The 27370-nt window shown below is 42.4% G+C and overlaps 1 protein-coding gene across 1 annotated transcript in view; it reads left to right on the top strand.

The window, feature by feature from the left end:
• The window catches only part of ENTREP1 (endosomal transmembrane epsin interactor 1), a 61836-nt gene that overhangs the window by 23159 nt on the left and 11307 nt on the right, over nucleotides 1-27370 (top strand). The window contains exons 3-6 of the mRNA XM_046664934.1: nucleotides 14279-14389; nucleotides 21279-21407; nucleotides 22852-22959; nucleotides 23069-23202. Of these exons, the coding sequence (XP_046520890.1) occupies nucleotides 14279-14389; nucleotides 21279-21407; nucleotides 22852-22959; nucleotides 23069-23202 (482 nt within the window). The remainder of the gene's footprint in view (nucleotides 1-14278; nucleotides 14390-21278; nucleotides 21408-22851; nucleotides 22960-23068; nucleotides 23203-27370) is intronic.

Raw genomic sequence — 27370 nt, 5'->3', positions numbered from 1 at the left:
TGCTTAGGTCTGTGATTCATTTTGAGTTAATTTTTGCATATGGTGTGAGGCGGTGGTCCAAGCTCATTCTTTTGCATGTGCATTTCCAGTTGTCCCAGCACCATTTGTTGAAAAGACTGTTCTTCCCTCATTGAGTTGTCTTGGAACCCTTGTTGAAAATTAGTTGACTCTAAGCATGGGGTTTATTCATCTAGCTTCTTTTTTTTTTTTTTTTTTTTTTAGGAAGATTAGTCCTGAGCTAACATCCACTGCCAATCCTCCTCTTTTTGCTGAGGAAGACTGGCCCAGAGCTAACATCCATGCCCATCTTCCTCCACTTTGTATGTGGGACGCCTGCCACAGCATGGCTTGCCAAGCGGTGCCATGTCCACACCCGGGATCCGAACTGGCGGACCCCAGGCCACCGAAGCAGAACATGTGCATTTAACCTCTGTGCCACCGGGCCGGCCCCCATCTAGCTTCTTAATCATACTGGTTCTGCTAGTTGTTCCACTTTCTGCTTTGGACATTTCTCTCTGAGACTACTGACTTGCTCTTCTAATTTGGACTTAATTGTTTTCTAGGCCTGCTGCACAGATGTCATCCCAATATTCCTTTTCTCTGTATTCTTGGATTAGAGCCACTGTTTCTTAGAGCTCGTGCATTCTTCTTCCTTGAATTCCTTTTTCATTTTGCCAAAGAACATTCTCAAATAATAATTTTTAGAAAGAATGTGAGAGAAGGGAACTGCCTTAGGGTTTGGATGTCTTCATGTGTCTTTGTTTTGCGCTCCCACTTGAATGATGGATTGGCTGGATAGAGAATTCTGGGTTCAAAATAACTCTCCTTCCAAGTTTTGAAGGCATTGCTTGATGACTTTGTCATGATGAGAAGCGCGATGCTGACCTGATTCTTGTTGCTTAATAGGCAACCTCTTTTTTTCTATCTGGAAGCTTTTAGGATCTTTACTTTCGTATTTATAAAGTTTAATTTTCAAAAAGATAAAATCATGACTCACAGTTAAATGTAAAATGAACCTGTGTCATTAATGAGGGAAAACTGGTTCAAAGAGCCTTTGAGAAACTACGTACTTACAGGCAATGTTAAGAGAAGATTGCTGAGATAGATACAGAGCTGGTTGACATCCAGCAGGACTGGAAACTGTAACTTTGGAGGTTTTCTGTTCCATTGGACAGAACTTATTTTCATCTTTACTGAAAAAAACCTACAACTTAAACTCTGACTCTACAGAGTTGTAACATAGCCAAGTAAATAAAGAAATAAGTAAATAAAATATCCAGTAATCTCTTTTGCCTATTTCCAAGTTTCAGATTATTTTTCGGAGAGTCTTCTGAAATTACATGAGAATACGTCTAGATGTGGGGCATTTTCCTTTTCCTTTTTGAGTGTTTTTGTTCTTTGGGTATTTGAGCTCTTTTAAGTTGAAGAGATGTGTCTCTCTGCAATACTGAGCAGTTGTCTTTGTTATTCCTTTGATTATTTCTTTCCCTCCATTTACTCGCTCTTTCTAGAACATCTAATAATCATATGTCGTTCCTCTTGAATTGCACTTGTTTCTTAACTTTTCAGTCTCACGTTTTCTATTTATTTGTCTTTTTTATTTAGGTTGTGGATATTGAAATTGTTTTGTCCTGTCATTTTGTTGAAGTATTTATTTTGAGAATTATATAGTTTATGTTCAGAAACTCTTTTTTAATCTCTGATTTATCCTTTTTTTTTTTTTGTAAGGTAGATTGTCCCTGAGCTACCATCTGTGGCAGTTTTCCTCTGTTTTGTATGTGGGACACTTCCACAGCATGGCTTGATGTGTGGTGTGTAGGTCCACACCCGGGATCTGAACCTGCAAACCCTGGGCCGCCGAAGCAGAGGGCACAAACTTAACCACCACACCACGGGGCAGGCCCCTGATTTCTCCTTTTTCATAGCAGCTGTTCTTGTTTAATGTATGCTGTAATTTCCATCTCTTTGAAGATACCTATTAGGTACATTTTCTTTTCTATTCCGTGAGTCATCTATGTTTCTTTCTGGGAGTCAGTGGTTCTGGTTGACATCTTGGTCCTTCTTTTTTGTGCTGTTAGATTTTTGAGTGTCTGTTGATCCTTGATTGTTCATTCTAGTTATGACTAAAGAACTAAGTAGGTAATATTAGTAATGATACACACATAACTGGGATGCATGTATCAACACACTCATCCTATGAGGTGTTATTAGTGTCCTCATTCTGAGGAATCCAAGGCACAGAGAGGTTAAGTAATTTGCCCAGGGTCTCATAGCTAGGAGTAGCAGAGCTGGCATGTGATCTCAGGTGGTCTGTGTCTAGAGTTCACGCTCTTAATCACCCTCTTGCTTGTGTGGGTCTGTCTCTGGGTGCTCTGTGCAGCTGAGTGGATTTGAGTGATGGGTAGGCCTTAGTTTGGGGTGTGCTGAAGAGAAGCAGGCAGATGACCCTGTTATGCCAAAAAAGGACACTCGATTTTGAACTGAACAGGCCACCACCAGACACCCTGTCCCCCAGGCAGATCATCCAGCTCTTTTAGAAAGAAGTTCACTAGTCTTAGCCGGTAGGCAAATGCTTCTTCTCCTTGTTGCTTCTGTCCCTGCAAAAGTCTCTTCAATATTTTTTCAAAGTTTTATTATGAAGATTCTCAAACTTATGGAAAAGTTGAGCAAATAACAGTGCATTCTCATCTACCCTCCACTTTCATTCAGTAGCTGTTAACATTTTGCCATTTTTGCTGTGTCTATACATAAGTAATATATTTTATGTTGAATGCTTTCAGAGTTTCAGACTTCATGGTACTTCACCTCAATTTGCTTTAGGAGGCGTCTCCTAAACAAAGACATCCTTCTACCTCGCTATAATAACATTATCATTACTAAGAGAATTATCAGTAATTTCCTAATGTCATCTAATATTCAGCCCATATTTAAATTTCCATGATTATTCCCAAATGTCATGTAACTTTTTCTTAGTCAAAAAGCTTTTTACCTGAAGTATGATTTGTACACATTTCTGTATATATAAGTATACAGCTTGATGTATTATCAAGAAGTGAATACCCCTGTGTAACCTAGTTCTTTTTTTTTTTTAATCTAGGCCCCAATCAAGTTTCAGTCGTTTGATTTGATTACTCTCTCTCTTTAGTCTTTTGGATTCTAGAATATTCTTTCTGCCACATTTTCCTCTTTTCCCAGGAATTGACTTTGTAAAGAGTTGAGTCCAGTTGGTTTATTTCTCCTCTTCCTCCCTCTCCTTTATCTTCTCCCCTCCCCATCCCCTTTCCTTTTCCTCCTCTTCTTTTCCTTCTTCTCCTTCTCAACCCTCTCCTCTTCCATTTTCTCCTCCTCCTCTTCTTTCTTCTTTTGATTTAGAAATTTTCAAATATACTCCTAATCTCAGAGAAATACGACAGTCTCCTTGTGTCCATTGTCCATCCCAATAATCATCAACGCATGTTCCCACTTGTCTCATCTTTCCCCCTAACCATTTCTCTTCTCCTTTGCCATTGGATTGTTTTGAAATAAATCCCAGCTCTCACCACATTTCATCCTTAAATTTGTGTAAATATTTATAAAAGACGTGGCTTGGAGCTCAGCAATGGTTGTTGACTAAAGCATGAACACATGACCTCCCCGTGTAACAGCCACCCAGCATGGTGGCTGGGTTCTAGACGGAGCATCTTAGACGAGTGTTCTAAGAACCCAAGCTTCTTAGGATCTAGCCTTGGATGTCCCAAAATGTTACTCCCGCTACCTTCTAGTGGGCAACCAAGTTCCTAAGGCCAGCTTAGAATCAAGGGGAGGGGAATTAGGAATTTGACTCTGCTTATTCTCCTCTTTTTTTTTTATTTTGCGATTCTTAAAAATTGTGGTAAGGGGCCGGCCCTGTGGCCGAGTGGTTAAGTTCACGTGCTCTGCTGCAGGCGGCCCAGTGTTTTGTCAGTTCGAATCCTGGGCATGGACATGGCACTGCTCATCGAGCCACACTGAGGTGGCGTCCCACATGCCACAACCAGAAGGATCCACAACTAAGAATATACAACTATGTACCTGGTGGCTTTGGGGAGAAAAAGGAAAAAAATAAAATCTTAAAAAAAAAAAAATTGTGGTAAGCGGGGTTGGCCCAGTGGCACAGCAGTTAAGTTCGCATGTTCTGCTTCGGTGGCCCAGGGTTCACTGGTTTGGATCCCAGGTGGAGACCTAACACCTCTTGGCAAGCCATACTGTGGTCGGCGTCCCACATATAAAGTAGAGGAAGATGGGCATGGATGTTAGCTCAGGGCCAGTCTTCCTCAGTGAAAAGAGGAGGATTGGTGGCAGATGTTAGCTCAGGGCTGATATTCCAAAAAAAAAAAAAAATTTGTGGTAAGGGTCGGCTTGGTGGTGTAGTGGTTAAGTTTGTGCACTCTGCTTCAGCGGCCCAGGGTTCACAGGTTCAGATCCTAGGCTTGGACCTACATACCGCTTATCAAGCCATGCTGTGGTGGCGTCCCACCTACAAAATAGAGGAAGACTGGCACAGATGTTAGCTCAGGGACAATCTTCCTCACCAAAAAAAAAAATTGTGGTAAAATATACTTATTTCAAATTTTATCATTTAACCCTTTGAAAGTGTCCTATTCAATGGCATTAAGTACATTCACAATGCTGTGCAACCATCACCACTCTCCATTTCCAGACTTTTTCTTCATCCCAAACAGAAACTCTGTACCCATTCAACAATAACTCCCCATTCCTCCTCCCCCATTGATACTCGCCATTCTACTTTCTGTCTCTATGAATTTGACTACTCTAAGTACATTGGATAAGTGGAATCATACAGGTGTAGCCTTTTGTATCTGGCTCATTTCACTTAATATAATGTTGTCAAGGTTCATTCATGCTGTAGCATGTGTCAGTACTTCCTTCCTTTTTAAGGCCGGATAATATTCCATCGTATGTATTGGACTCCACCTCTTGATGTGAGAAACAGCCTGTGAGCCCAGAGAGGGAAGGACTTGATGGTGGCCATTCCTGGAGACTGTTGACTCTGGATAGCTTCTCAAGAGCTGTGACCTTCTTGCTGGGGAGTCATAAGATCTGACTCTAACTTGCTGAACATTGAGAAGCTAACAGCAGTGGAGAAGGAGCTAGAATCAGGCAAAGAATGAAAACTGGAGAAACACACAGGAAAGGAGGAAAGAGTAATGGATTAAAAAAAGTGAAGTCTCAAGAATCATAGATCTGCAGTGTTGTTAAACTTTCTGCTGCCTTTCTTGTCTTCAAATTCAAATTGACTTCTGCTGCCTTCTTCCCAAGGGGCATAGCAGAGCGCGGTCCCGACTCTTTGACCTTGTTCGAATAGCACATCTCATGTGTCATGTCATCCTCTGATTATTTCTCTTGAGACCCTCATTAGGCTGTTTTCCTTTTGGTCCTCAGCCACATTCTTGATGAGAACATGTTAAATTAGGGGTGGCAGAGCTGTCTAAGTTTGTACTGGGGAATAGTGGAAGCCAATACACACTGAAAGCATCGCCTTAGCTGCTACGCCTGATTCCTTGGGCCGTGGGGAAAGTCACTTTCCTGCGAAATGAGGGGCGATGTGCTGAAAGGGAGCCCTAGGAGGCTGGGGATCTGCCAGAGAAGGAAAAAGGACCCCAGATAAGGTAGAATTTCCTCTTCACAAGCAAGGAACCTTGAAAGTACCCCTGAGATTTGTACAATTTCACCAGGAATTAGCAACTCTTAGTGATAAGTGCTTTTAGCTTACCTTGAAGCTGTGTAACTTTGTGTCTTACTCTGGTGAGGAGAGGAAGGAGCCTTTCCTGTTGAAAAAGGAATTAGAAATAAATGTTATTAGTATATTTTAAACACTTTATAATAAGAAGATCTGGGGACAGCCATAATAACACTAGTAAACCTGACACTTAAACATCTTTGAGAGCAAAGAGAGACAGCTGGTTCTGTTCACAGCAACGGGCCTGTGTTTGGCTTGTTGGCAAGGAGAACCAGTCTGGACGTTGGTAATATATCTGCCAAGCTTCTGGAAGAAGTTTAAAGGGTGTCAAGGGAGTGAAGCCCGGGAATAGGTTCTCTTGGGATCTAAGGATTAAAGGCGCCCAGGCCAACCAAGTCAGTGCATGTGTGAGCTCCCGAAGCAGGTTTAAAGCAGCAAGAGGCTGAGCTTTGTGAGTTGTTGTGATTTATTATGTTTTGTTGGTTGCCGTGGTGCTGCGTGGTCAATCAAAACATTCATTTTGCTGGACTAGTTCAGAAAGATTTTAGTTTGGTGTCTTGTCTTCAGTTGTTTTGTTCCAGCGCCGTTGTGTTGTGTTTGGATAACTTTGCTCATGATTCTAGATCTTCGTATTAAAGTGCTTTCCCAAACCGAATTAAAATTTTAAATGTTAAAAGTCAAATAAGCTGTTACCTTAACTGTCATGGATCCTATGACGTTCTTCTTATTACCCAGTGACTAATCAGTAGTTTGGAGCTTGGACTCCATGTCTCTGCAAACATAGAGGTTAAAATGTGGGTTGGATTCCCAGCCAGATCACACGATGTTCTTGTTCCAATGGGAAAATGGAACCTGAATTCTAAGGACTGAGTGCTTTGTTCTCCCACCCACGCACCAGTCATCCTCACTGCTTCTTCCTTTGTAACAAGGGGACAGGAATCTCAACCCTTCCCACCTTTTTTCCCCGGGAAGTGGTGGTGAGTTCCCACCAGGAGCACTGGTGGTAGCCATTTTCACGCAAGCCATGGTAGTAAATCTGGTGTTTGCCTCTCAGGGCCTGTCTGTGTATGTTCCAGAATATTAGTAAGGATGCATGATACCTCCATGTAGTGTTTATCATAAAGAATCAATTTTCTTCCATTTGTTCATTGATGATTGATAGAATCACTCATTCATTCATTATTAATTATTTAATAATAATTTTATTATTAAAACCACCTATGTTTTTGTGTCCTTGGTTCAGATTTTCTGCCCCACTGGAGGAAAGGGTATTTTGTTTTTCATTTATTTTCAGCAGAATCAAAAGGCTGCATGTGGAAAAAAAGAAAGGCGTAGCAATTAAATGAGAACCAGTGATATTTTCTTGGGAAATTAAAAGATGAATGAGTGTGAAAGAAAAAGATTCTGAGGCAGTGTTTGTATTAAATTTTTCTTTTAAATTAAAAGTTTTTGAGAAGTTTCTCCTCATGAGGAAAGAATTTGGTGAGCTTTTGATGCTTTAAATAGAAAAAAATACACACACACAAATTCACTAATCCCATTCGTGAGGGCTCTGTCCTCATGACCTGATCATCTCCCACAGGCCCCACTTCCTAATACCGTGGCTTTGGGGGTTAGGATTTCACCATAGGAATTTTGGGAGGACACAAACATTCAGACCATAGCATTGAGTTTTATTCCATTTATGAGTCTACCACAATTTGTTCATCCAGTCTCCTATTCTTGGACATTTCAGTTGGTTCCAGGTTTTAACTATTATGAACCGGTTGCTATGAGCATTGTTGTATGTGTGTTTTTGTGGATATATGCATTAGTTGGTCTAGCGTATATGCCTAAAAGTGAATTGCTGAGTCATAGGATACTATACGTTTAACTTTATTAGAAACTGCCAATAGTTTTCCATAGTGGTTGTACCATTTTCTAATTGCTTCCTAGACTCTCAGTCCTGTTTTTCGACTCGCTTTCATTTTCAGAGGTACCTCGTGCCACCCACTGTGAACATTTGGAGATTCTGAGGAGTGTATCCTGTTGAGTTTTGGCTTTCCTCATTGCCATTGGAGGTTTTCTCAGGGCCACTCAGCCAACTCTCACTTGCCTGTAGACTTTCTAGCTTCTCAAATTTTGTCACTATTTTCCTGTTCTCTCCGTCTTTGTGGATTTCTGCATTTAAAATTTTCCCTTTACTGCCATTTTAATGGGTTTTCAGGAATTAGTAGAAGTAAATGCTTACGTTCAATTCACTGTTTTAAACCTATTCATTTTTAAACTCCTCTACCTTCGCATAATCACTGGAACTATTCATTCATTTAAACATGCATAGTTGAGTTTGAGTTGCATCTTGAGCTTGGAACAGTAGGGAAGTAAGAAGCAAAATAAAATTCCTTAGGCAAGAGGAAAAGGTCAACCTATTTAGAGAATGAAATCTTGTGTCAAAAAAGACACTCAACAATACCAAGCTGTGACGGGCATAATTATTTAATGATGTTATGTGATGGGGATTATGAGGGACTTTTAGGAGCTAAGAATAGGCAAATTGAAGGTGATGTTGCTTCTTGATAGTCTCAGCTTCCCCGAACATTCTTTCAGTGGGTCAATTACTTGAGACCTGGAAAGAACCTGGGGCACAATTGCAAGAGATCAGAGTCGAGGTGAATTCCCAATACCGAATTGGAAAGTATAATACCTTTTGCATCAAGCCACCTGGTATCATAAAATATATCACCTGGTATCATTAAAGTATCATAAAATACTCATGATTCAAGTTAGTAACAATAAAACCCAAAGCACAAAAGGCTTAACGCCTGTGGCCAGTCCTTGTGAGAGGACCGGCTCTTTGGATCTTAGATTCTGCATCTTACCCTTGAATGGATGGATTTTGTGTCCTTCCATTAAAAGCCACAGGCTGCAGTGGGGCAAGCCCTCAACTTTTTGGGTGCCATTGTCTTTCATGTCTAAAATACGAGTTCAGAAGCACAATTCTCCATCAACTCAGGCTTTTCTGTTTCTTGAGAGGAAATCCCGGTGATAAATTGGCTTCCTTGGGATTCAGGAACCGTAATCCATGGTATTCACTTCACCGAGCAAGTGATGATTCATTTGAAGTGAGAACAATAGGAACTAGGCTTAAAGAACAGAAAAAATTGACGTTAGATATAAGGAAAAATTTTATTGAGAAATTGTATCGGTCAAGGTCCCAGCAGGACACAGATGACGCAATAAAATTGTAATTTGATGAGAGGTTGATAAAGAGCCTGTTCACAAAGGTGTGTGCAAGAGTAGGGAACAGTGAAGCTGTTGCTGTTCCCTAGGCCTGATGGGAGAGGAAGGAGCCATGGCCAGAATCTGGACTGTCCGGAGGTCCCCTTGAGAGGACCTGTAGCTTTCCACTGAGGGACACAGCCAGCCTGAGGCTGCAGAGAAGGAACCAGGAGAATAAGAACCCCACCCTCACTCTCCTCCCTCCCTCAGGTCTTCTGCTAGGGCTCCCCATTGGCTGAACTTAACTAGAGACCAGAGGGCAAAGCAGCCCCATTGATACGGTCTTCATAGGTCAGCTTCCTGGGAAGAGAGCGGAGTGGAGAGAGTGGAGAGGGGATCTGGAGGGGCAGACGGCAGACATCCCACACACGCGTGTCAATGGTTAGCACGGAGTGAGTTCCTAACGTGGGCTCCAGAAAGAATTCTTTTTGGAGAAGCTTTGGAAAGAATATACCTGCAGATTATTCTTACATTTGGGGTATCCCTTCCAGCTGCCATAGATTCAGGTGTGTCACAAGCGTAAGAACAAAATGCTGGTACCAGACCTAGTGAAATTCATTTTGTGACATTCACTTTGTAATAACAAGCTGCTCCCTCCCAAAAGAAATACCTATCATTAAAAATAATGCAACTGTTTATGTAGCATTTTGTGGTTTACAAAGGGACTTTCGTTGATATCGTTTGGTGTGGTTCTCTCAATAACCTTCCGAGGTAGGAGGGAAGATAGAGGCGTTTAACAGAGGAGAAGGGTGAGTCTCCCAGAGGTTGCCTGTGATATCATGGCAAACAAGTGGGAAAGCCTGAATTTGAACCAGTGTCCTGATTTCAAATTCAGGTGCTTTCCACAAAGAGAAAGTCAAATCACCTGCAATGATTTTTTTAAGAGAAGAATGATGACAATATAAGAAATATAAGAAATTCTTCCCCTTTCCAGATATAGTTAAGTGGGCTTTGTGACTCGGATGTCCTTCATTAGTAGCTGATGTTTTCCTGTATTCTATTTGGGGGGATGCCATCTAGCGATGATTGGGATGAAGATTTGGGTCTTGGAAGTCATGCCATTGTAACTAGGTTAAAGCCAGAGGGGTCCATTCTGAAGGTCCCTTAAATCCTAAGAGGGTCCCTTTTTAAGTCCATTATTTTGTACCCATGAACCTCATCCAACCTCTGAAGGAGGTACGCTTGGCATCCTAATAGCCTCCGTGTCTGATATGTACCACAGTGGTCTACACTAGAGTAACTCAGGTGACCATTTGGCCAGTAAGTTTGGCCAGAGTTTTAGTAACAGGAATAAAAAAGCCACGTGCAGGAATAAATTTGGTGAAGAGTCTATGGCGATTTTTGCCTGTGTGTCTTGGCCGTGGTCCTCATTCTGGGGTTGACAGGGGTGGCATTCTGGTGGCTTGACTTTGACTTCTCATTGGCAGCCCTTCTGGTGCAGGAGAGAAGCCCAGCCTGCCAGGCACTGAACCCCTGGGGCATTCTCTCATCTTGTTGTTTGTCGTTCTGACATTTTAGAAGTAGCCCCAGTCATTGTATGATCTCACACTCCTGTCTTGGCAGCTGGATTCAGGCTTTTCTTTCTCACTTAAAAAAAAAAAAATAGGGCAAATATAATTTACATAAGTCCCAGGTTGAAAGTGTTCAGTTGGCCAAGTTTTGACAATTGTATACACCCCTGTAGCCAATATCCAAGACAAGGTAATAGAACATTTTTATTCTGTTAGAATAGAACTCCAGAAAACTCACTCATGTCTCTTCCCAGTCAATCCCCTCACTTCACGCCTCCTCCCCCCAAAACAGGCAGCCACTCTTCTGATTTCTGTCACCGGGATTACTCTGCCTATTCTTGACCTTCACGTAAGTGTAAGCATACGGTATCTGGCTTTCGCTCAGTGTAGTGTCTTTGAACTTCATGTTGTTGTCGTGTATCAGTGGTTTGTTCCCTTTTATTGTTGGAAGTGTTCCACTGTTTGAAAATACCACAGTTTGTTTATTCTCCTGTTGTTGGACATTTGAGTTCTTTTCATTTTTGGTCTGATAGGAAGAAAGCTGCTGTAAACATTCTTCTGTGTCCTTTGTGGGCAATGGCGCTTCCATCTCTGGGTCTCTTCTGAGGAGTGGAATTGAAGGTCATAGGGTTGTTGTATATTCACATCTTTAGCAGTTTTTTAAATAAAAATTTTATTTTAGAATAGTTTTAAATTTATAGAAATACTGCAAAGATAGTACAGAGAGGTCCTGGATACCCTTCACCCAGTTTCCCCTATCATTGACACCTTACATTAGTAGGGAACATTTCTCACAATTAATGAAATGATATTGATATATTATTATCAACTAAAGTCTATACTCTTCAGATTTCCTTAGTTTTTACTAATGTCCTTTTTCTGTCCCTGACACCCTTCTAGGACACCACATTACATTTAGTTGTCATGTCTCCTTTGGCTCCTCTTGACAGTTTCTGAGACTTTCCTTGTTTTTGATGACCGTGCCCGTTTTGAGGAGTCCTTGTCAGATATTTTGTAGCATGCAGTTCTAGGATTGTCTGATGTTTTTCTCATGATTAGACTGAGGTTATTATGGGTTTTGGGGAGGAGGACCACAGAGTAAAGTGCCGTTTTCATCACATCATATCAAGGGTATGTGCCATCAACATGACTTATCACTGATGTTAACCTTGGTCACCTGGTTGATGCTGTGTGTGTCAGGTCTCTCCACTGGAGAGTTACCCCCCTCCCCTTTCCATACCGCAGTCTTTGGGAGGAAGTCACTTGTGCCACCTACACTTAAGAATAGGGAGTTGAAGGCAGAGTATTTCCATAAATTATTTGGAATTCTTCTGCATGAGAGATTTATATTTAATTTTTAAGAAACTGACAGTCTTCTTAAGTGGTGGTACCATTTTATACTTGGAAAAGCAACACCTGAGAGTCCATGTGCTCTGCATCCTCACCGGCTCCTGCTGCTGTCAGTCTTTCTGATTTTAACCATCCTAGTTTGTGTGAAGTGGTATCTCACTGTGGTTTTAATTGGCATTCATGATGACTGATGATGTTGAGCACCTCTTGCTGTGCTTTTTGTCCATTTCTGTATCTTCTTTTGTGAAGTATCTGTTTGAGTCTTCTGCCCAATTTTTTTGTTTGGGCTATTTGTCTTTTTATTATTGAATTGAGCAGTTATTTATATATTCTGGATAAAGGTTCTTCATTCAATATATGCACAAAATATTTTCTCCCAGTCTCTGGCTTGCCTATTAATTTTCTTAACAGTGTTTGTTTGTTTTTTTTGGTAAGGAAGATTGGCCCTGAGCTAACACCTGTTGCCAATCCTCCTCTTTTTGCTTGAGGAAGATTGTCCCTGAGCTAATGCCTGTGCCAGTCTTCCTCCGTTTTGTATGTGGGACGCTGCCACGGCATGGTTGGGTAAGTGGTGTAGGTCCACGCCCAGCATCCCAACCCACGAACTCCAGGCCACTGGAGCAGAGCACACCAAACTTAACCACTATGCCACTGGGCCAGCCCCTTTACAATGTCTTTTATTTTTTTATTTTTATTTATTGATTTATTTTTTGAGGCAGATTAGCCCTGAGCTAACTACTGCCAATCCTCCTCTTTTTGATGAGGAAGGCTGACCCTGAGCTAACATCCATGCCCATCTTCCTCCACTTTATACCTGGGATGCCTACCACAGCATGGTGTGCCACGCAGTGCCATGTCCGCACCCGGGATCTGAACCAGCAAACCTCCGGCCGCTGAGAAGCAGAACGTGCGAACTTAACTGCTGTGCCGCTGGGCCAGCCCCTACAATGTCTTTTAATGAGCTGGATTTAAGATTTTAATGAAGAGATTTGGGCACCGTGTTGGGAGTAATGGACCCTCACCCATTCTATATCTGATGCTACTAATTGTTAGTTGTGAAGTTCAGTGGTGTGCTGGTGGGCATAAGGATTCTAATCATGCTTTCTTTTCAAGGCATCTGATATTGCCTTAGAAGAAAATTTCCAAAGGGTAGTTCAAGACTTCCCCATAGTAACAATAATTGTGTTGCTATGTGTGAAGATTCCAGATATTTTAGATCTCTTTGAGTAGCAACAGCCAGTGCACAGAAGAAGCCCATGTAAGAGACCATGTTCTATCCTTTGCCAATTCTGCTTTCTAGTTTTCCAAGAAGCTTTGGCATGACCATGAATGACACAGAGTAAGAGGGGCAGGTGCTGTATGCTGCTCAAGTGAAGTCCTATAGACTCTGAGGAATCTAGCCTGGGGACCAGGAGCAGCAGCTGCTGCGAGCATTTTCCCAAGGATCTGATGACCGGGTGTAGAGTCCTTTTACAGATTAACAAAAAGGGAGAGAGGCAGAAGCCAGACTCCTCCTGGAGAGGAAGCAAGATTCCTCTTTGGAAAAGGGCATCATGTGATTATTAAATATTGAGTCATATCATGGTTCTGGGGAGATGCTGCCAAGCTTGACTTAGAATACCAATAATAAAGAATGAGTTTTCTCTATTAGACTCCACATGTTAACTCGTTTGCCTGCCGATTCTGACATCTCAGCTGCCTGAAATGATGCTTGTTTCTAACACTGGCAGTCGTTAGCTCCAATCTTTTATATTTGCTTTCGTATTTGTGATAATGTTTGATGTTGATCGTAATCATAGTTTTCAAGTTGAAAAGCCTTTGGAGTCTCAAATTTGAGCTAATACTGAATATTGGCTTCTTAGTTGATTTCCGTCAGTTCTTAATTATTTAGGGTAATATTTGTAATTTTTAACTTTGCAGAAAAGTGCATGGAAGATCCTGATACACTTTTTCTTTAGTACCTAAACTGTTCAGAACTGACAAAAGACTCCTCTATTTTCACTTGTAAACTGTGATTTCTGGCTAATAATGGCTCTGAGCTCCTTGTTTTCCCTGGGTTCTGCTTATATTCTAGAATTTTCCATTTGTCTACTTACCATTGATCCTGCAGAACTCGGAAACAATAACAATGGCTCAAGGAGGAACTAGTCGTATCTTAATGTAACGTACAGATAAAAGTTAAAGAAGTCAGAACACCCTTGTTCACAAAAAGGAAAGAAAATAGGGGCTTGAAATTATTGAGAAGACTTGAGAGTCAAAGGCATCCTCAGCACAATTTTAACAGTTCTAAAATATGAAAAAAAAGTTTGTACATTAAAAATACGGTTCTGATTTTTTTAAAGAAAGTTTCCTCTAGGGTGAGAATATGAGTTTTTATTGAGATGAAACTCTGAATTCAGCTGTCGTCTTTTTCTAACTACCTATTTTCTCGCCATTTCAGGTGAACCTCTTCGTGCTGCTCTCTGTGGTGTGCGTCCTCTTAAATCTAGCTGGATTTATCCTAGGCTGCCAAGGGGCCCAGTTTGTGTCCAGCGTGCCCAGGTGTGATCTGGTAAGCAGTCTTCAAACATCGTTGTGTGTCTGGGCCGACGCTGGCCCGTCTAGCTTTCTTGTGCTGCCAGCACTAGGCAACAGTCCTAAAGTGAAACCTGAAGTTGGTAAAAGGAAAGCTGCCTGCTGATTCTTTTAGTCAGGCTGTCAATTATTTTTTCCAAAGCAGGGACCAGCCAGCATAACCCCAGTAATGTAATGCATCATTAGTTAGTGAAAGGATGGATCCGGTGTCCACGATCAATATCTGTCTGCTCTCATCTAAAGAGGGAAAATGGATATGATCAGAGTACAGGTCAGCCGTCCTTTAGCCAAAACCTTTGCAGCCGGTGTGTTTCAGCATTCAGAGGTTTTCCTTTAGAAAGATAAATGTGACACATACACTACTTATTCAGTGGCACTGTCAGAGTATAATCTGAGACTTTCGGTTTTCAGAGCTTTTTGGGTTTCAGAATTGTGACTAAGACGTTGCGGACCTGTACCATCTCTGAGTTAAAAAAATTTTTTTTAATTGTGGTAGACTACATGTAACATAAAATTTACCATCTTAGTCTTTCAATAGTGTTGAGTATGTTCACACTGTTTTGCAACCAATCTCCAGAACGCTTTTCATCTTGCAAAACTGAAACTCCGTACCCGTTAAACAGCATCTCTCCATCCCCTCCTCCTCCAGCCCCTGGCACCCACCATTCTACCTTCTGACTCTGAACTTCACTGCTCTAGCTTCCTGATACAGGTGGAATGAGACAGTGTGTCTTTTTGTGACTGGCTTATTTCGCTTAGCATAATGTCCTCAACATGTCCACGTGTTACAGTGTGTCGGAATTTCCTCCCTTTTCTAGGCTGAATGATATTCCATTGTATGTATATGACACATTTTGTTTACCCACTCATTCATCGAAGGACACTTGGGTATTGTGGCTAATGCTGCCATAAAAATGACTTTACAGATATCCGAGACCTTGCTTTCAATTCTTTTGGGTATATACCCAATTTCCGGCCATCTTTGTACTTTTTAAAAGCACTTCTCCATGGCAAATATCTCCCTGTGACACAAAGCAAAAGAAATGGACTCTTTAGAAGTTATAGTAAAACATCTATTTGGAACTTGGTTACAGAGCAGTCTCATCGTTTCAAAACCAGCGGGATGCAAGCAAAGAAGGCTGTCACATTTCTCATAACGCTGTGGAAAGCCCTTGTGGTGACCTTCCCAACAGGAAAACTCCCCAGGGACGCCCTAAAAACCTGTTGCTCTCTCTTAACAGTCCTTTACAATATTTTTTATTTTTTGATCAAGCCATTCCATTGCTTAATAACCTTAAGGTATGGAATCACAGGCTTCCAACCTTTTCTGGTTTTTAAGGCTCTCTGAGATGTGCCCTCATCCTGCCCTCTCACCACAGCTGCTCACACTCCCTGTCATTGAGCTCCAGCCTGCACATTGGTACTAGGCTCCTGCCCTACTTTCTTATTTCTAACGATGCCATCTCTCCTCCCAGAATCCTCTCTCCCTTACTTCCCTGCTCATCCAAATGATACCAGTCTTTTAAAGCCCTAGTCAAAGATTATCTCCTTCAGGAAACAGTCCCTGATCCCCAGAGAAGATCGTCTTCCAGAATATCCTCTCTGCACATCTCTTAGGCATTTATCCTTTTCCTTTTGGGGCTAAAGATATTCGTACACCTGTTTTCTCTCTTCTTCTGGGGCAAGAAAAAAATTTTGAACAAAGCTGGGTTTTCCAATAACTAATCACACAGCAAATAAGAAAGGGGCAAAGAAAAAAGATACAGGCTGGAAGGGAAAAGTCCTGATACATTGAAAGACCATTTGGCAAAACTGCAGCATCTGCTATATGTAGGACACTGGGCTAGAGGCTGGAGTGAGTAGAAAGAAGAGTCACCATTGTTTCTGACCTGGAACTTGACTGCGTAGCAAGAGGAGGAGGGTGAGCTGGCAAATGCTTGCTCAGTATTTGTGGAGGGAATGAATAAACGCCCAACTGCAAAGCATGGTAGACTGTGATTGCGTCAGAGTGAGACCCAGTACTCCGGGGGTGCAAAATGAGAAGGGCTTCTGTCCATGGGAAGATGGGGAAAGGCCACCTGGAATATAGGTATTTGAGATGGACCTTGAACAATGAATAAATAAAGGGAGTGGGTAGAAACCAAGAGAGGAGAGGATTCCAAGGGCAGTGGTCAGAAGTCAGCTTAGCGGTTAGATCATTGATGGCTCTGGAGAAAACAGTAGCCAGATTGCAAGGGGTAAAGGTATATAGTTGACTTTCCTGAGAAATTCTGTGCTTCTCTACCCTGGCTTCCCATTAGAATCACCCAGGGTAACTTTTTAAAGAATACCCAAACTTGGGCCCCATACCTAGAGATTCTCAGTTGCCCTGGAGTGGGGGCCTGGGCATCAGTATTTTTTTAAGCTTTTAAGTGTATTTTTAATTAAACTTTTTCCCGCCACAAAACCAACGCTGTAATTATTTCTGATTATGTAATTGTAAAAATTTGGACAAGCCATAAAAATATAGGACAGAACATAAAAGTCATTTGAAAACTCGCTGAGATAGTACGGTTAACCATTTGACTATTTTGGGGCGCATCTCTTATGCATAAAAGTGCACATAATTTTCCATCAGCAGGACCATATCATAATTGCTGTTTTCATTAGGGAGGCTACTTGACAAATGAAGACCTTCTAGGGGACGAGATGCTCTCCTCTCCTCTTTCCCTCTCCACCCACATCAGTCACCCCAAATTCATGGTAACAAGCTGGGGAGTTTCCATTCATGTTTCATGCTCATATAATCTTACGTAAATCTGTGTGGGGTAGGGTTATTCATGATTTATGTCTCTAAAATGAAGTGTATTGGATCATTTCCCTGCATATTCTTTTTCTCACTTAAAGGTATGTTAGATATAGATCTAACACTTTTTTTCCTTTAACAGGTTAATTCTCTATTGTTGTCTGTTGGATTTGGGTTTTGACCAATAGAAACAACGCTGCCAGAAGACCATTCTGCACAACCCGTGAGGGCTGTTACCTAAGTGGAGTAGGCTCCCAGGACAGGGATTATTCTTCTGTTTGTCTTCTTTTTTATTACACATTCAGCCATTTGATGACTCTATCCATTTTTTTAAAAAATTGAGGTAAAATGTACAAACAGTGAAATGCACAAGTCGTAAGTGTGCAGTTCATTGAGTTTTGACCAATGGATACATTCATATTGACAAATGTGTACACATGTATACACCCCAAACAAGATCCAGAACATTTTCATCACTCTAGAAAGTTCTTTCTTATCTTCTTTCAAGCAATCTCTACTCTCTTATTTGAAATCCCTGCTCCAGTTTCTTTCACCATAGATTAGGTCTGCCTGTTCTGGAACTTCATGTAAATGGAGTCGTATGTTATGTACTTTTTGTATCTGACTTATTTTGCTCTGCATAATGTTTTTGAGATTCATCCATGTTTTTGTGTTGTATCAGTTGTTTGCTCTTTTTTTTTTTTTTACAAAGCAATATTTCATTGTATAAAAATATCATAGTTTGTTTTATCCGTTCTCCTGTTGATGGACATCTGGGTTGTTTCCAGTTTGGGATATTATGAACAAAGCTATTGTGAACATTTTGTTTAGTGGATTTTTTGTGTGTGTGTGTGGGCCTGTTTTCATTTTTCTTAAGTAAACACATAGGCGTGGAATTGCTGGGTCATGTGGTAAATGTATGTCTAACTTTGTAAGAAACTGCTGAACCGTTTTCCAGAGTGGTTGACAAATAAGTATTTTTAATTTAAAGTGGATAGCTAGTTCCTTTGTTAAAGGGCTTCAACTCACATTTCTACCAGGGACCCTCCACTGGCAACAAATGTTCCTCTCTCCATAATTTTTTGCCCGTCTGATGGGGCTAACGTGAGATCTCATGGTTACTTTAATTTTCAGTTCCCTGTTTGCTAAAGATAGCATTGCCATTTTTGAAAACTCCCTGGAACATTCTAGTGTGCAGCTTGGGTTGAGAACCCCAATACTGGATGATGAATGGGAGGAAGGAGAGGATCTGAGAGCTGCAGGTCAGGGTCTCGAGGCGAAGGGTGGATGTTTTCCATTTAGGATTGGGGAGGCTTGAACAGGTTGTAGCAGATGGTTAGAGAGATTGAAGAGAAATTACAGTAAGTTTTCAGAAATATTGGGCAGAGATGGGATTAAGAAGGGAGGTAAAGAATCGGGAATTGGAAGAACAAGGAACGCAAAACACACAGTGGCCTAGAACCATTCTGTCCAGAGCCTCAGAGCATCCCTGTGTCAGCTGCGCACGGTATTTGAAATTCATTAGCATTTGCAAATAGTTAAACTTTCAAGTAGTCTTGTTTAAAGGGATTAACCATCACCCGTCTGGAAAATTTTGCCGTCCACACTGGCTTACGCCAGAGTTTCCACATAGCTGGGATTGCCGTATATTTCCATATATTTGGATGTTGTGTGAATAATGCAGCCACGTGTGTGCCGCCCACACAGGCCTGGTTTCTCCCTTAACTGAATGTCTTGTATCAAGACTGGACTTGTGTGGGAAGGGAGTACGTTGTAAGATGACACCTGGTATTGCCCGAAGGAGGTAGAATCCTCCGGAAAGATCTTGAGGCTTACACAAGTACAAGACATAGAAATTGCACTGCGTCCTGTTGAAGGAAGCGAGCCTGGTTCCTGTTTGGGGAGGAGAGGGCCTTGTGTACAGGAGCAGAGTAGAGGCTGATGCATCGTCTCCATTAGCTGCTCATTCTACTAAATAGTGCTGTTAGTATGAAAACAGGAAGTTCTCAGTAGGAGACTTTGAAGAAGCCCAGTGGGAGTCATATTTACCTGCTGGATTTAGCCCAGTGTAAGGACACTTATTAATTATGGAAGAGAGGCCAAGGGAAAGCCACTGAGCCCTGAGAGGAAAGGAAAGTTCCACCTGCCGAGACCTTGCCTAGAGAGATCCTGTCTGCGTGGCCACAGTGGTTCTTCTTTAGAAGGCAAGAATCTAGCGTGGCTATTAGCAGCAGGATGTGTCTTCAAATGTGAGACAATGGAAGAAAAATTCAAATACAGTCAGCCTCGTGCCTTTGTGTGTGTGTGGTGGGGGGCGCAGTTGTGGATGTGGGTGTGGGGCGTAGCTGAGATCACGATTTCCATGGACAAACCAGGACAGGACAGAAACCAAGTGGGAATGAACTGATAGATTATGGAGCCCATCGAGGTCACTCTAGTTGTAATTCTTTGTGTCAGAGGCAGAATTTATATCAGAATCTGGGCATCCGTGTTTGAGATAAGAATGCATCCCTTTCAATGTGGTTTAAGGACAAGGAATAAAAAATGTTACGACTCCATGGCATTCTGGAAAAGGCAAAACTAACCTATGTGGGGAAAAAGTCAAAACAGTTGTTGCCTCTAGGAGAGTGGGGGCAGAGATTGACGTGAAGGGGCGTGAGGGAGTTTCCTCCTGTGATGGTCTTGTTCTGTGTGTTGATAAAGGTTCGGGTTATACAGGTGTACGCGCTGCTCAATATTCCTTGAACGTATGCTTAAGATTTGTGTATGTAAATTTTTGTATGTGTATGTAAACTTCACCTCAAAAGAAAGAGAAATACAAACCAAAAAATGTTGTGCAATGCCTACTGAAATTTTTCCCCTTAGCTTCCTAGTCAACTTGTATTATAAGGAACTAAGTTTTCTGGTAATTTGGAAAAATACCATGAAATTTATTACTATGACTAAAGGGTAAGAATCTTAATTCAGTAAGAAAAAAACCTTTTTTTTTTCTGTTTAGTAAGCAAAACATTGTATATGTTCAGTCATTCTTAAAGATTCCTTGAACATTTTGCAGCTAGTGAAGTCAGAGCTGCCTGATGAATTTGACAATTATGAAAGAGGTGTGGCCTTTCCTTTTAGCCAAAAGAAATTAGCCAACTTCAACAGCTCAAGCAGCAGAGCAAGTAAGAATGAGCCTCAACCCCCAATTATGGGCCATCTTAGCCAAAATCAGATGTTACATATTTTTACAACCCAATTCAAGGGAAACTTAGAAGAGTGACCAAAAGTTTGCAAAACATCTCACTAAACATATATGAGATTACTCATCAGTGATTTATCACGGGAAAACACTGAAGATGTGAATTAAGAATTAAGCCTACGTAGCTTAGGGCTACTGTTATCCAAGTAGACGTTGTGCTTCTTACAGGCAGGGGGTAGACTGAACTTCCAGGCTCTCTTAGAGCTCAGTGGGGCCATATGATTTGCTTTGTCAATGAAATGTGAGCTGAAGCGATGAGCGTCATTTCCAAGAGAAAGATTTAAGGTAGGGTTCCCAGATTTAGCAAATAATAACACAGGACATCCAATTAAATTTGAGTTTCAAATAAACAGCTAATAGTATTTTTTTTTTTACTATAAATATCTCATGCAATATTTGGGACATATTTATACTAACAAAAATGATCTCTTGTTTTTCTGAATTCAAATTCAACCAGGCGTCCTGCATTCTATCTGGCAACCCTACTTTAAGTGCCAATGTGCAGTTCATCCTGTGCTCTCCATCCCTGAGCACAGTGATCATCAGTCCTGAGATGGTGGATGCTCCATCACCCTGGGTCCCTAAGGGAATATGATGAGCAGAGTCTCCTGCTGACCTGCAGTGGATGTGTAGTGTATTCGAGCAATAACCTTGGTTGGTTAAGCCACTGAAATTTGGGGGCTGGTTGTTACCACAGCATAGCCTATCCTATCCTGACCGATACAGACATGCCTGACGCTGAACCCTGCCATATCTCATTCTGTAGGATTGGTGCTCTATGGTGTAGCCTGTGTGTTTTTCTTACTAATTAAATTATTGTTCTGCCTTTTCTCCCTTAAGGTGGACTTAGGTGAAGGCAAGATTTGCTTCTGTTGTGAAGAGTTCCAACCAGCCAAATGCACAGACAAAGAAAATGCCTTGAAGCTCTTTCCAGTTCAGCCTTGTAGCGCCGTTCACCTTCTACTTAAGGTACCGCGAATGGAAATACACCACAGAGCTCCCGAGGAAGGCAAAGTTACCCGACAGCTTCCTGCTATGTTACCTCCGCCAGCAATTACACTGCTGAAAGGATATGAGCAACCCCTCATCACTGACCCAGAGACAGAATGGAGTGCAGAAAGAACCACAGATTATTGGGTGTCTCTTAAATTATGTATGGATAGCTTTCTTTGTGTCCAAGAATTATAGTAAAAAAGACTATGGGAGCCTAAATATATATATGTATGTATGTGGTACACACATATGCATCCATACACATGTCATGTAGCTGCACATACATAATGTGGCCTTAGCAACACCTTTTGATGGCATGCCATTCATCATTGTTCTGATGCTCCTTTGTTGGCTTAAATGAGTCCTGTGGGCTGTTGCGTGCTGCTGCTCTATGACACACAGAATAGGGAGACATACTGGCCCGAAAATACAAGAGAAATTCAAGCACATTACCTCTTATTTAAGAGGCAGCACTATGAAAAGCAGAGATTAAGAACAAATGATCCCAGTTGAAGAGAAATGCAAAATTCGCCTTTATTAGGGAATTGGATAAAAACTGTGTGCTGACTGAAGGCCCATTAGCCCAGTTGGTGAACCCGGAGGTAGGAGCTTTTGGGTGGCCCACCACTCACCGCCCTCTTTAGATCTTTGTCTCGGGTTTATTTTTTTGTGGGGAAGAGGAATCTCTAAGCGAAGAGAGAAGCTGCCAGTTCTCCGGGTTATGTAGGATGTAAAAATGGCCTTCTTTCTTTGGCTTTTGGATTTTTGGTGGCTGAGTCACCCGCAAACTCTCTGAGCCAGGAGTTAGCTTGGGGAAAGCCCCGCTGAGGAGCCAGGACTGTGGCAACAGAAACTTTTGGAATTGCCATTGCTGCTATTTTGAGACGTGTGTTTAGAGGAGAGAAGCCCCATTTACACTCGGCCGGCCTGCCCCCTGCACCGTCCTAGTTGGGTGCCTTGGGCAGCTCTGCCAATTGCTCCTGAAATAGAATCAGTGGCCACAAATTAAGCAGCGTGCCATCCTGGTGGGAGGCTGTGGGAGAGGGGAGGATGGGAATTTGCTGTCACCAGGGACACCAACTTCAGAAGAGAATTTCATTGCTCTCCTGGAAGGAACATTTCCAGACAGTGTTCTGATGCAGAAAGAAATATTGTAGTATCAGGTCTTTCTGGCTCAGGAAGCTTCTAAGATCAGTTTTTAAAATTAAGAAATGCACCCTATTGCGTGAGAGTCATAATAATAAGCAGCATTTACTTCCGAACTTTCTATGAGCGAAACGTCATCTGAGGCCTTCACATGCATTTTCTCATGAGAATTGTCTTACTGGGACAGTATTATTATTAATTTTAAAAGTTTTTGTATTGCATTCTGGTCATCAGCTTTGAAATACTCAGTGGCGTCCCTGTTTCGTTGCTCCAGAAAGTCCTTTTCGCCCTGTGTGCCTTGAACGCCCTGACCACCACGGTGTGCTTGGTGGCAGCCGCCCTTCGCTACCTCCAGATATTTGCAGCCAGAAGATCCTGCGTCGTAAGTCCTTGCGCTGAGCCCGCCCACGGGCCTTTTTGCGCCGTCCATTGCTTTTCTCCCCGAGCCTTTAGAGGGAAGGCGTTAACTGACCGAGGTGCTGTTTAATTAGGACGAATCCCAGATTTCTGCCGAAGAAGTGGAAGAGCACGGACGCATCCCAGACCCCGATGACTTCGTGCCGCCGGTGCCTCCCCCTTCGTATTTCGCCACCTTTTACTCGTGCACACCCCGCATGAACCGCAGGTATCTCCCTCCAGCCCCGCCGGCTCGGTTCTGAAGACTCAGGGGTCTCCAGAACTGGCCGCAGGAGCTCTGACTTCTCTCTTAAACCGCCAAATTGTATTTTTTAGGATTTTCTATTTTCTCCACCCCATCCCACCTCCCACCCCCGCCCTTTTTTTTGTCTGATAAACTTCATGAAACCAAAGAAAAGTCAAACCTTGACCTAAGAATATACTCTTTCAATGTCAATCAGCTTCCTAGGAAAACTGATATCCAGTGAGACAACCGCTGTAATTTGACATGGTTGGGGGCTGCTGTTGCCCTGGAAACGTGCTCAGTTAGGCCAAATCGATGTTCATTATGACACCATCAGCAGGTCCCCAAATCATGAAATTCTTCCCAGCCATTAATAAAAGATTAATTATTAATTACATCTCTCTGGGCTAGAAAAAAGAGACACCATGCCTATTTTCCTTTTCAAATTCTGGCTCAAAATTTGATCGCCTGTTTCGTAAATCTCAGGAATTATTATTTGTAGGATGAAAGGCTGCATGTGTTTGGTTGGTGAGCACAGTGATTTCATTTATTCATTCAACAAGCGTTTACTCAGTCCTCTGCTGCTTACTAATCGCTGTGCTGGATTATTGAAATTCAAAATGAGTTAGACTCCCCTCTTCCCTCTATCAAGGAGCTCCCAGTCTAGGTCATTAACAATAAGTGTTGGAAGGATCACGTTAATACTCTCAAGAGAGATTTTGTGTGCACAGAAAGGAGGCCATCTAACCTAGAATGGTGAGTGGGCTGCAGAGAGCTTGAAGGAAGAAGACTTGGCCAGTCAGGGTGGGCTTCCTGGACTAAGTGATCTTCGGCTGAATTAAAAGGATAAGCAGACGTATGTTTAAGCTTCCAAAAGAAAAATCTCTGAATTCTGCAGGAAGACTAGTGTCTCTAGGAATTTCTACTTCTTTTTTTTTGCGGGGGGGGGGGGGGGGGGCCTATTGGCTTATAACATTGCATAAATTTCAGGTAGGAATTTCTCCTTTTCACTCCCTGAAGTACCCCTGGAGATGTGTCAGATTTGGTGCCAGGCTTGGGGCTTTTGGAAATCCATTTTCTAATGCCCAGGGCAGTCATAAGTGACTTTGAAACAGGCCACCATCAGGAGCTACCACCCAGATGCTGTTAAAATTATTTTCAGTGGGTCATCTTCCTGAGTTGTCCCCCAGAGTCACACTTAACCCCCAGCTCCATTCCCTCCACTGCCCATCCGCCTAGGCAGAGGTAAAGGTGCCTACAAAGCCAGAGAGAACATCAGCTGGGTGGACAGATGGCCTGGAGTGGACAGCTCAGCCTCCCTGTTGTTCAGGGCGTGGTGTCCTGGATTTCAAAGCTCCAGGGGCCAGGACAGCTTCCCTAGTCCCTTAGGAAACCAGCCAAGAATTGCAGGGGCCAGAGAGACGTAACAACAAAACACATATTCTTTGTGTGCCATAGGACATGTTTGCTAAGACCTTAGCCCAATCTGAGGCTGTCTGCAGAGAACATTTTGGAAGATAGTAAAAATGCCTATTTCATGGCTGGGAAAAGAAGTGCCCTCTTCAAGAATTCCTTGGCTCTCTGAGGTTGTGGGTGAGCACTTGGTTGACCTAAGAGGAGGCAACAGACAGATTTAATTTCCTGCAGTGGCAGAAAGGGAAAGTGACTCATGTGGGTTTCGGAGTCTCGGTGTCCAGCAGCGTGTCCCGTAGATGCCTCCCGCCCCCAACCCAGCTGCCCTTCTCCTCTCTTTCCTTTCTCTCCTCTGCTCCTCCATAATAACGTTGAGCAGTGTGGGCATTTCTACTCTTCGGGGACCTGAGTGCAACCCTGGCTTTGTCCCTCTAAGTCCTGAGACAGACTCTGGCCAAATCCAGGTTGGAAGAAGACAGACTAGCTTCTCTCATCAAGGGCTTTCCCCTTCAGAACTTTCCGGAAGGAACGCAGGGGAAGGTGTTAAAGCAAAACACCCTTATGAGAAAGAAGACACTGCTTGGCCTAAAATAGAGACCTGGAGCCCTAGATCGCATCTCCAATGGGCAAACACTGTCATTTTTGGAAATTCTGCGAATATGAGAGTGCAGCCCACTTTCCTTTTTGAAACGGCTAAATTTATTCACCTTTAGATACATAGTCTATCAAAGATATTTTTAAATTTGACCGACTTTGCTAGATTCTCAGGATGAATCAACTTTAATGACACTAGCTGTTTAACCTCCATTGGTAATTTTCTTTCTCGTAAGCAGGCAAGCGAGAAGATCAGTGAATGTGTACGTTAATACTTCCACAACCAGTTATGTTAAGAGTTTTCACACAATAGAGCCTCGCCGTTTCCTGTAAGGTATTCTGACCTCTCAGAAGAGGTCTATTTATTTAACGTCTATAAATACAACCACTTTGTGCATTGGTACCTGCTTGAGAAAGGGCTTCTCAAGTTACTGCCATAAACTGAAGCCGGACTATGGTCAAGGCTTCTGTCCAAATTTGGGTTATCTACTTTGTGAATCGATTTATAAGTACAGGAGTGGGCTCTGCACCCCATCTCCACTATTCCAGGGAGTCCCCCATTCTCAGACATTGGCTTGAGCCAGGAGTCAAAAAGGAGAATCTCTGCCTATTTCATGAATGTGGACCTGGTTGTACTTGGAGGATGTTACCTGTTATAGAAAATTGGAGTGTGAGGGGCTGGGAGACAGGATGACATGGCATTTCTTAAAGGGAAAGACACCACCACCCACCCATTTCCTTTCCTAACAAGCTTCAAAACCCAAAGTCAAGTGGAGCCAGACTGTGCTTGCGGTTGACTCAGTGCTCAGCCATTGGGGGGTGCGCCTCTGCCTCCTGCCCCCTCCATGGGCACCAACCCTACCACCGTGTGCCCGGTGAAAGGGCACAGCTTTTCCAGTCACAGAGGAGGATCACTCTTTGGTCCAGGGCATATTAGTTGCTCCGTCAGCCTCGGATGAGTTCTCAAGGCCTATTTGTAGCATCAAAGCAGAAGGTATTTTGCATGATTCCTTTGGGTTTCTTACTCGTCCTTAGTGCTCGTGAGCATGAACCAGTGAGGGGTTCCTGGGGACTTTGGGGTGAACCTGAAAGAGCCCAGGCTCTCCAGTCTCTTAAAAGGGTGACCCTGGGCCGATCTCTTACCATTTCTGAGTCTCAGTTTCCTCATCCACTTGCCTTGTCATGTGGTTGCTGAGAAGATTTTTAAGAGACAATGGGCATAAAAAATCTTTTTAAAAATAAAAGCTCATACCGTGTCTACCACTGTTAGATGCACGGTTTACAACGTCCTTGCCTGTGTCTTACTCTTAAGAAACATTTAGCCCTTAATCTTAACCCTACCTTATCAGGCAGCAGTTTTCTAGACACCCATTCTTTTTTTTTTTTTTTTTTAATTTTTATTGCTTTAATGATAGGTTACAATCTTATGAAATTTCAGTTGTACATTATTGTTTGTCAGTCGTGTTGTAGGTGCACCCCTTCACCTTTTGTGCCCACCCCCACCCCATCTTCCCCCTGGTAGCCACTAATCTGTTCTCTTTGTCTATATTTTTAAATTCCTCATATGAGTGGAGTCATACAGAGATTGTCCTTCTCTATCTGATTTATTTCACTTAAGATAATTCCCTCAAGGTCCATCCATATTGTTGCAAATGGGACGATTTTGTTCTTTTTTATGGCTGAGTAGTATTCCATTGTATATATATACACCACATCTTCTTTATCCAATCATCTGTTGATGGGCACTTAGGTTGCTTCCATGTCTAAACACCCATTAATAAAAATCTGATCCCCTTTCCTAGATGTTCGAGGGTTTTCATTTCAGCCACTGTGATCCATGTCCTTTGGCAGTGGTCTCAGTCCTGGCTGTGCTTTGGAATCACCTGGGAGCCCTGACAATATACCTGGGCAATGAAAGCAGAATTTCTGGAGGTGAGGCCTGGGCCATGCATAGTTTCAAAACCCTCCCAGGTGATTCTACTCAATAGCTAGGGTTGAGACCCATAGGGATCAGGAAAAAAAAAACCTGCCAGGAAATAGTAGACCCATTTCCCTCCATAGATCTTTCTTTACCCAAAAGAGGTAAAATAAGGAAGAGCTGCTTACTAGGAAAGGAACTTTCCTTCTGCATCAACTCTAGCAGTGT

The sequence above is a fragment of the Equus quagga genome, chromosome 6 (assembly GCF_021613505.1).
Source record: "Equus quagga isolate Etosha38 chromosome 6, UCLA_HA_Equagga_1.0, whole genome shotgun sequence".
NCBI classification, from domain to species: Eukaryota; Metazoa; Chordata; class Mammalia; order Perissodactyla; family Equidae; genus Equus; species Equus quagga.
This window is presented reverse-complemented; position numbering and strand designations above follow the sequence as displayed.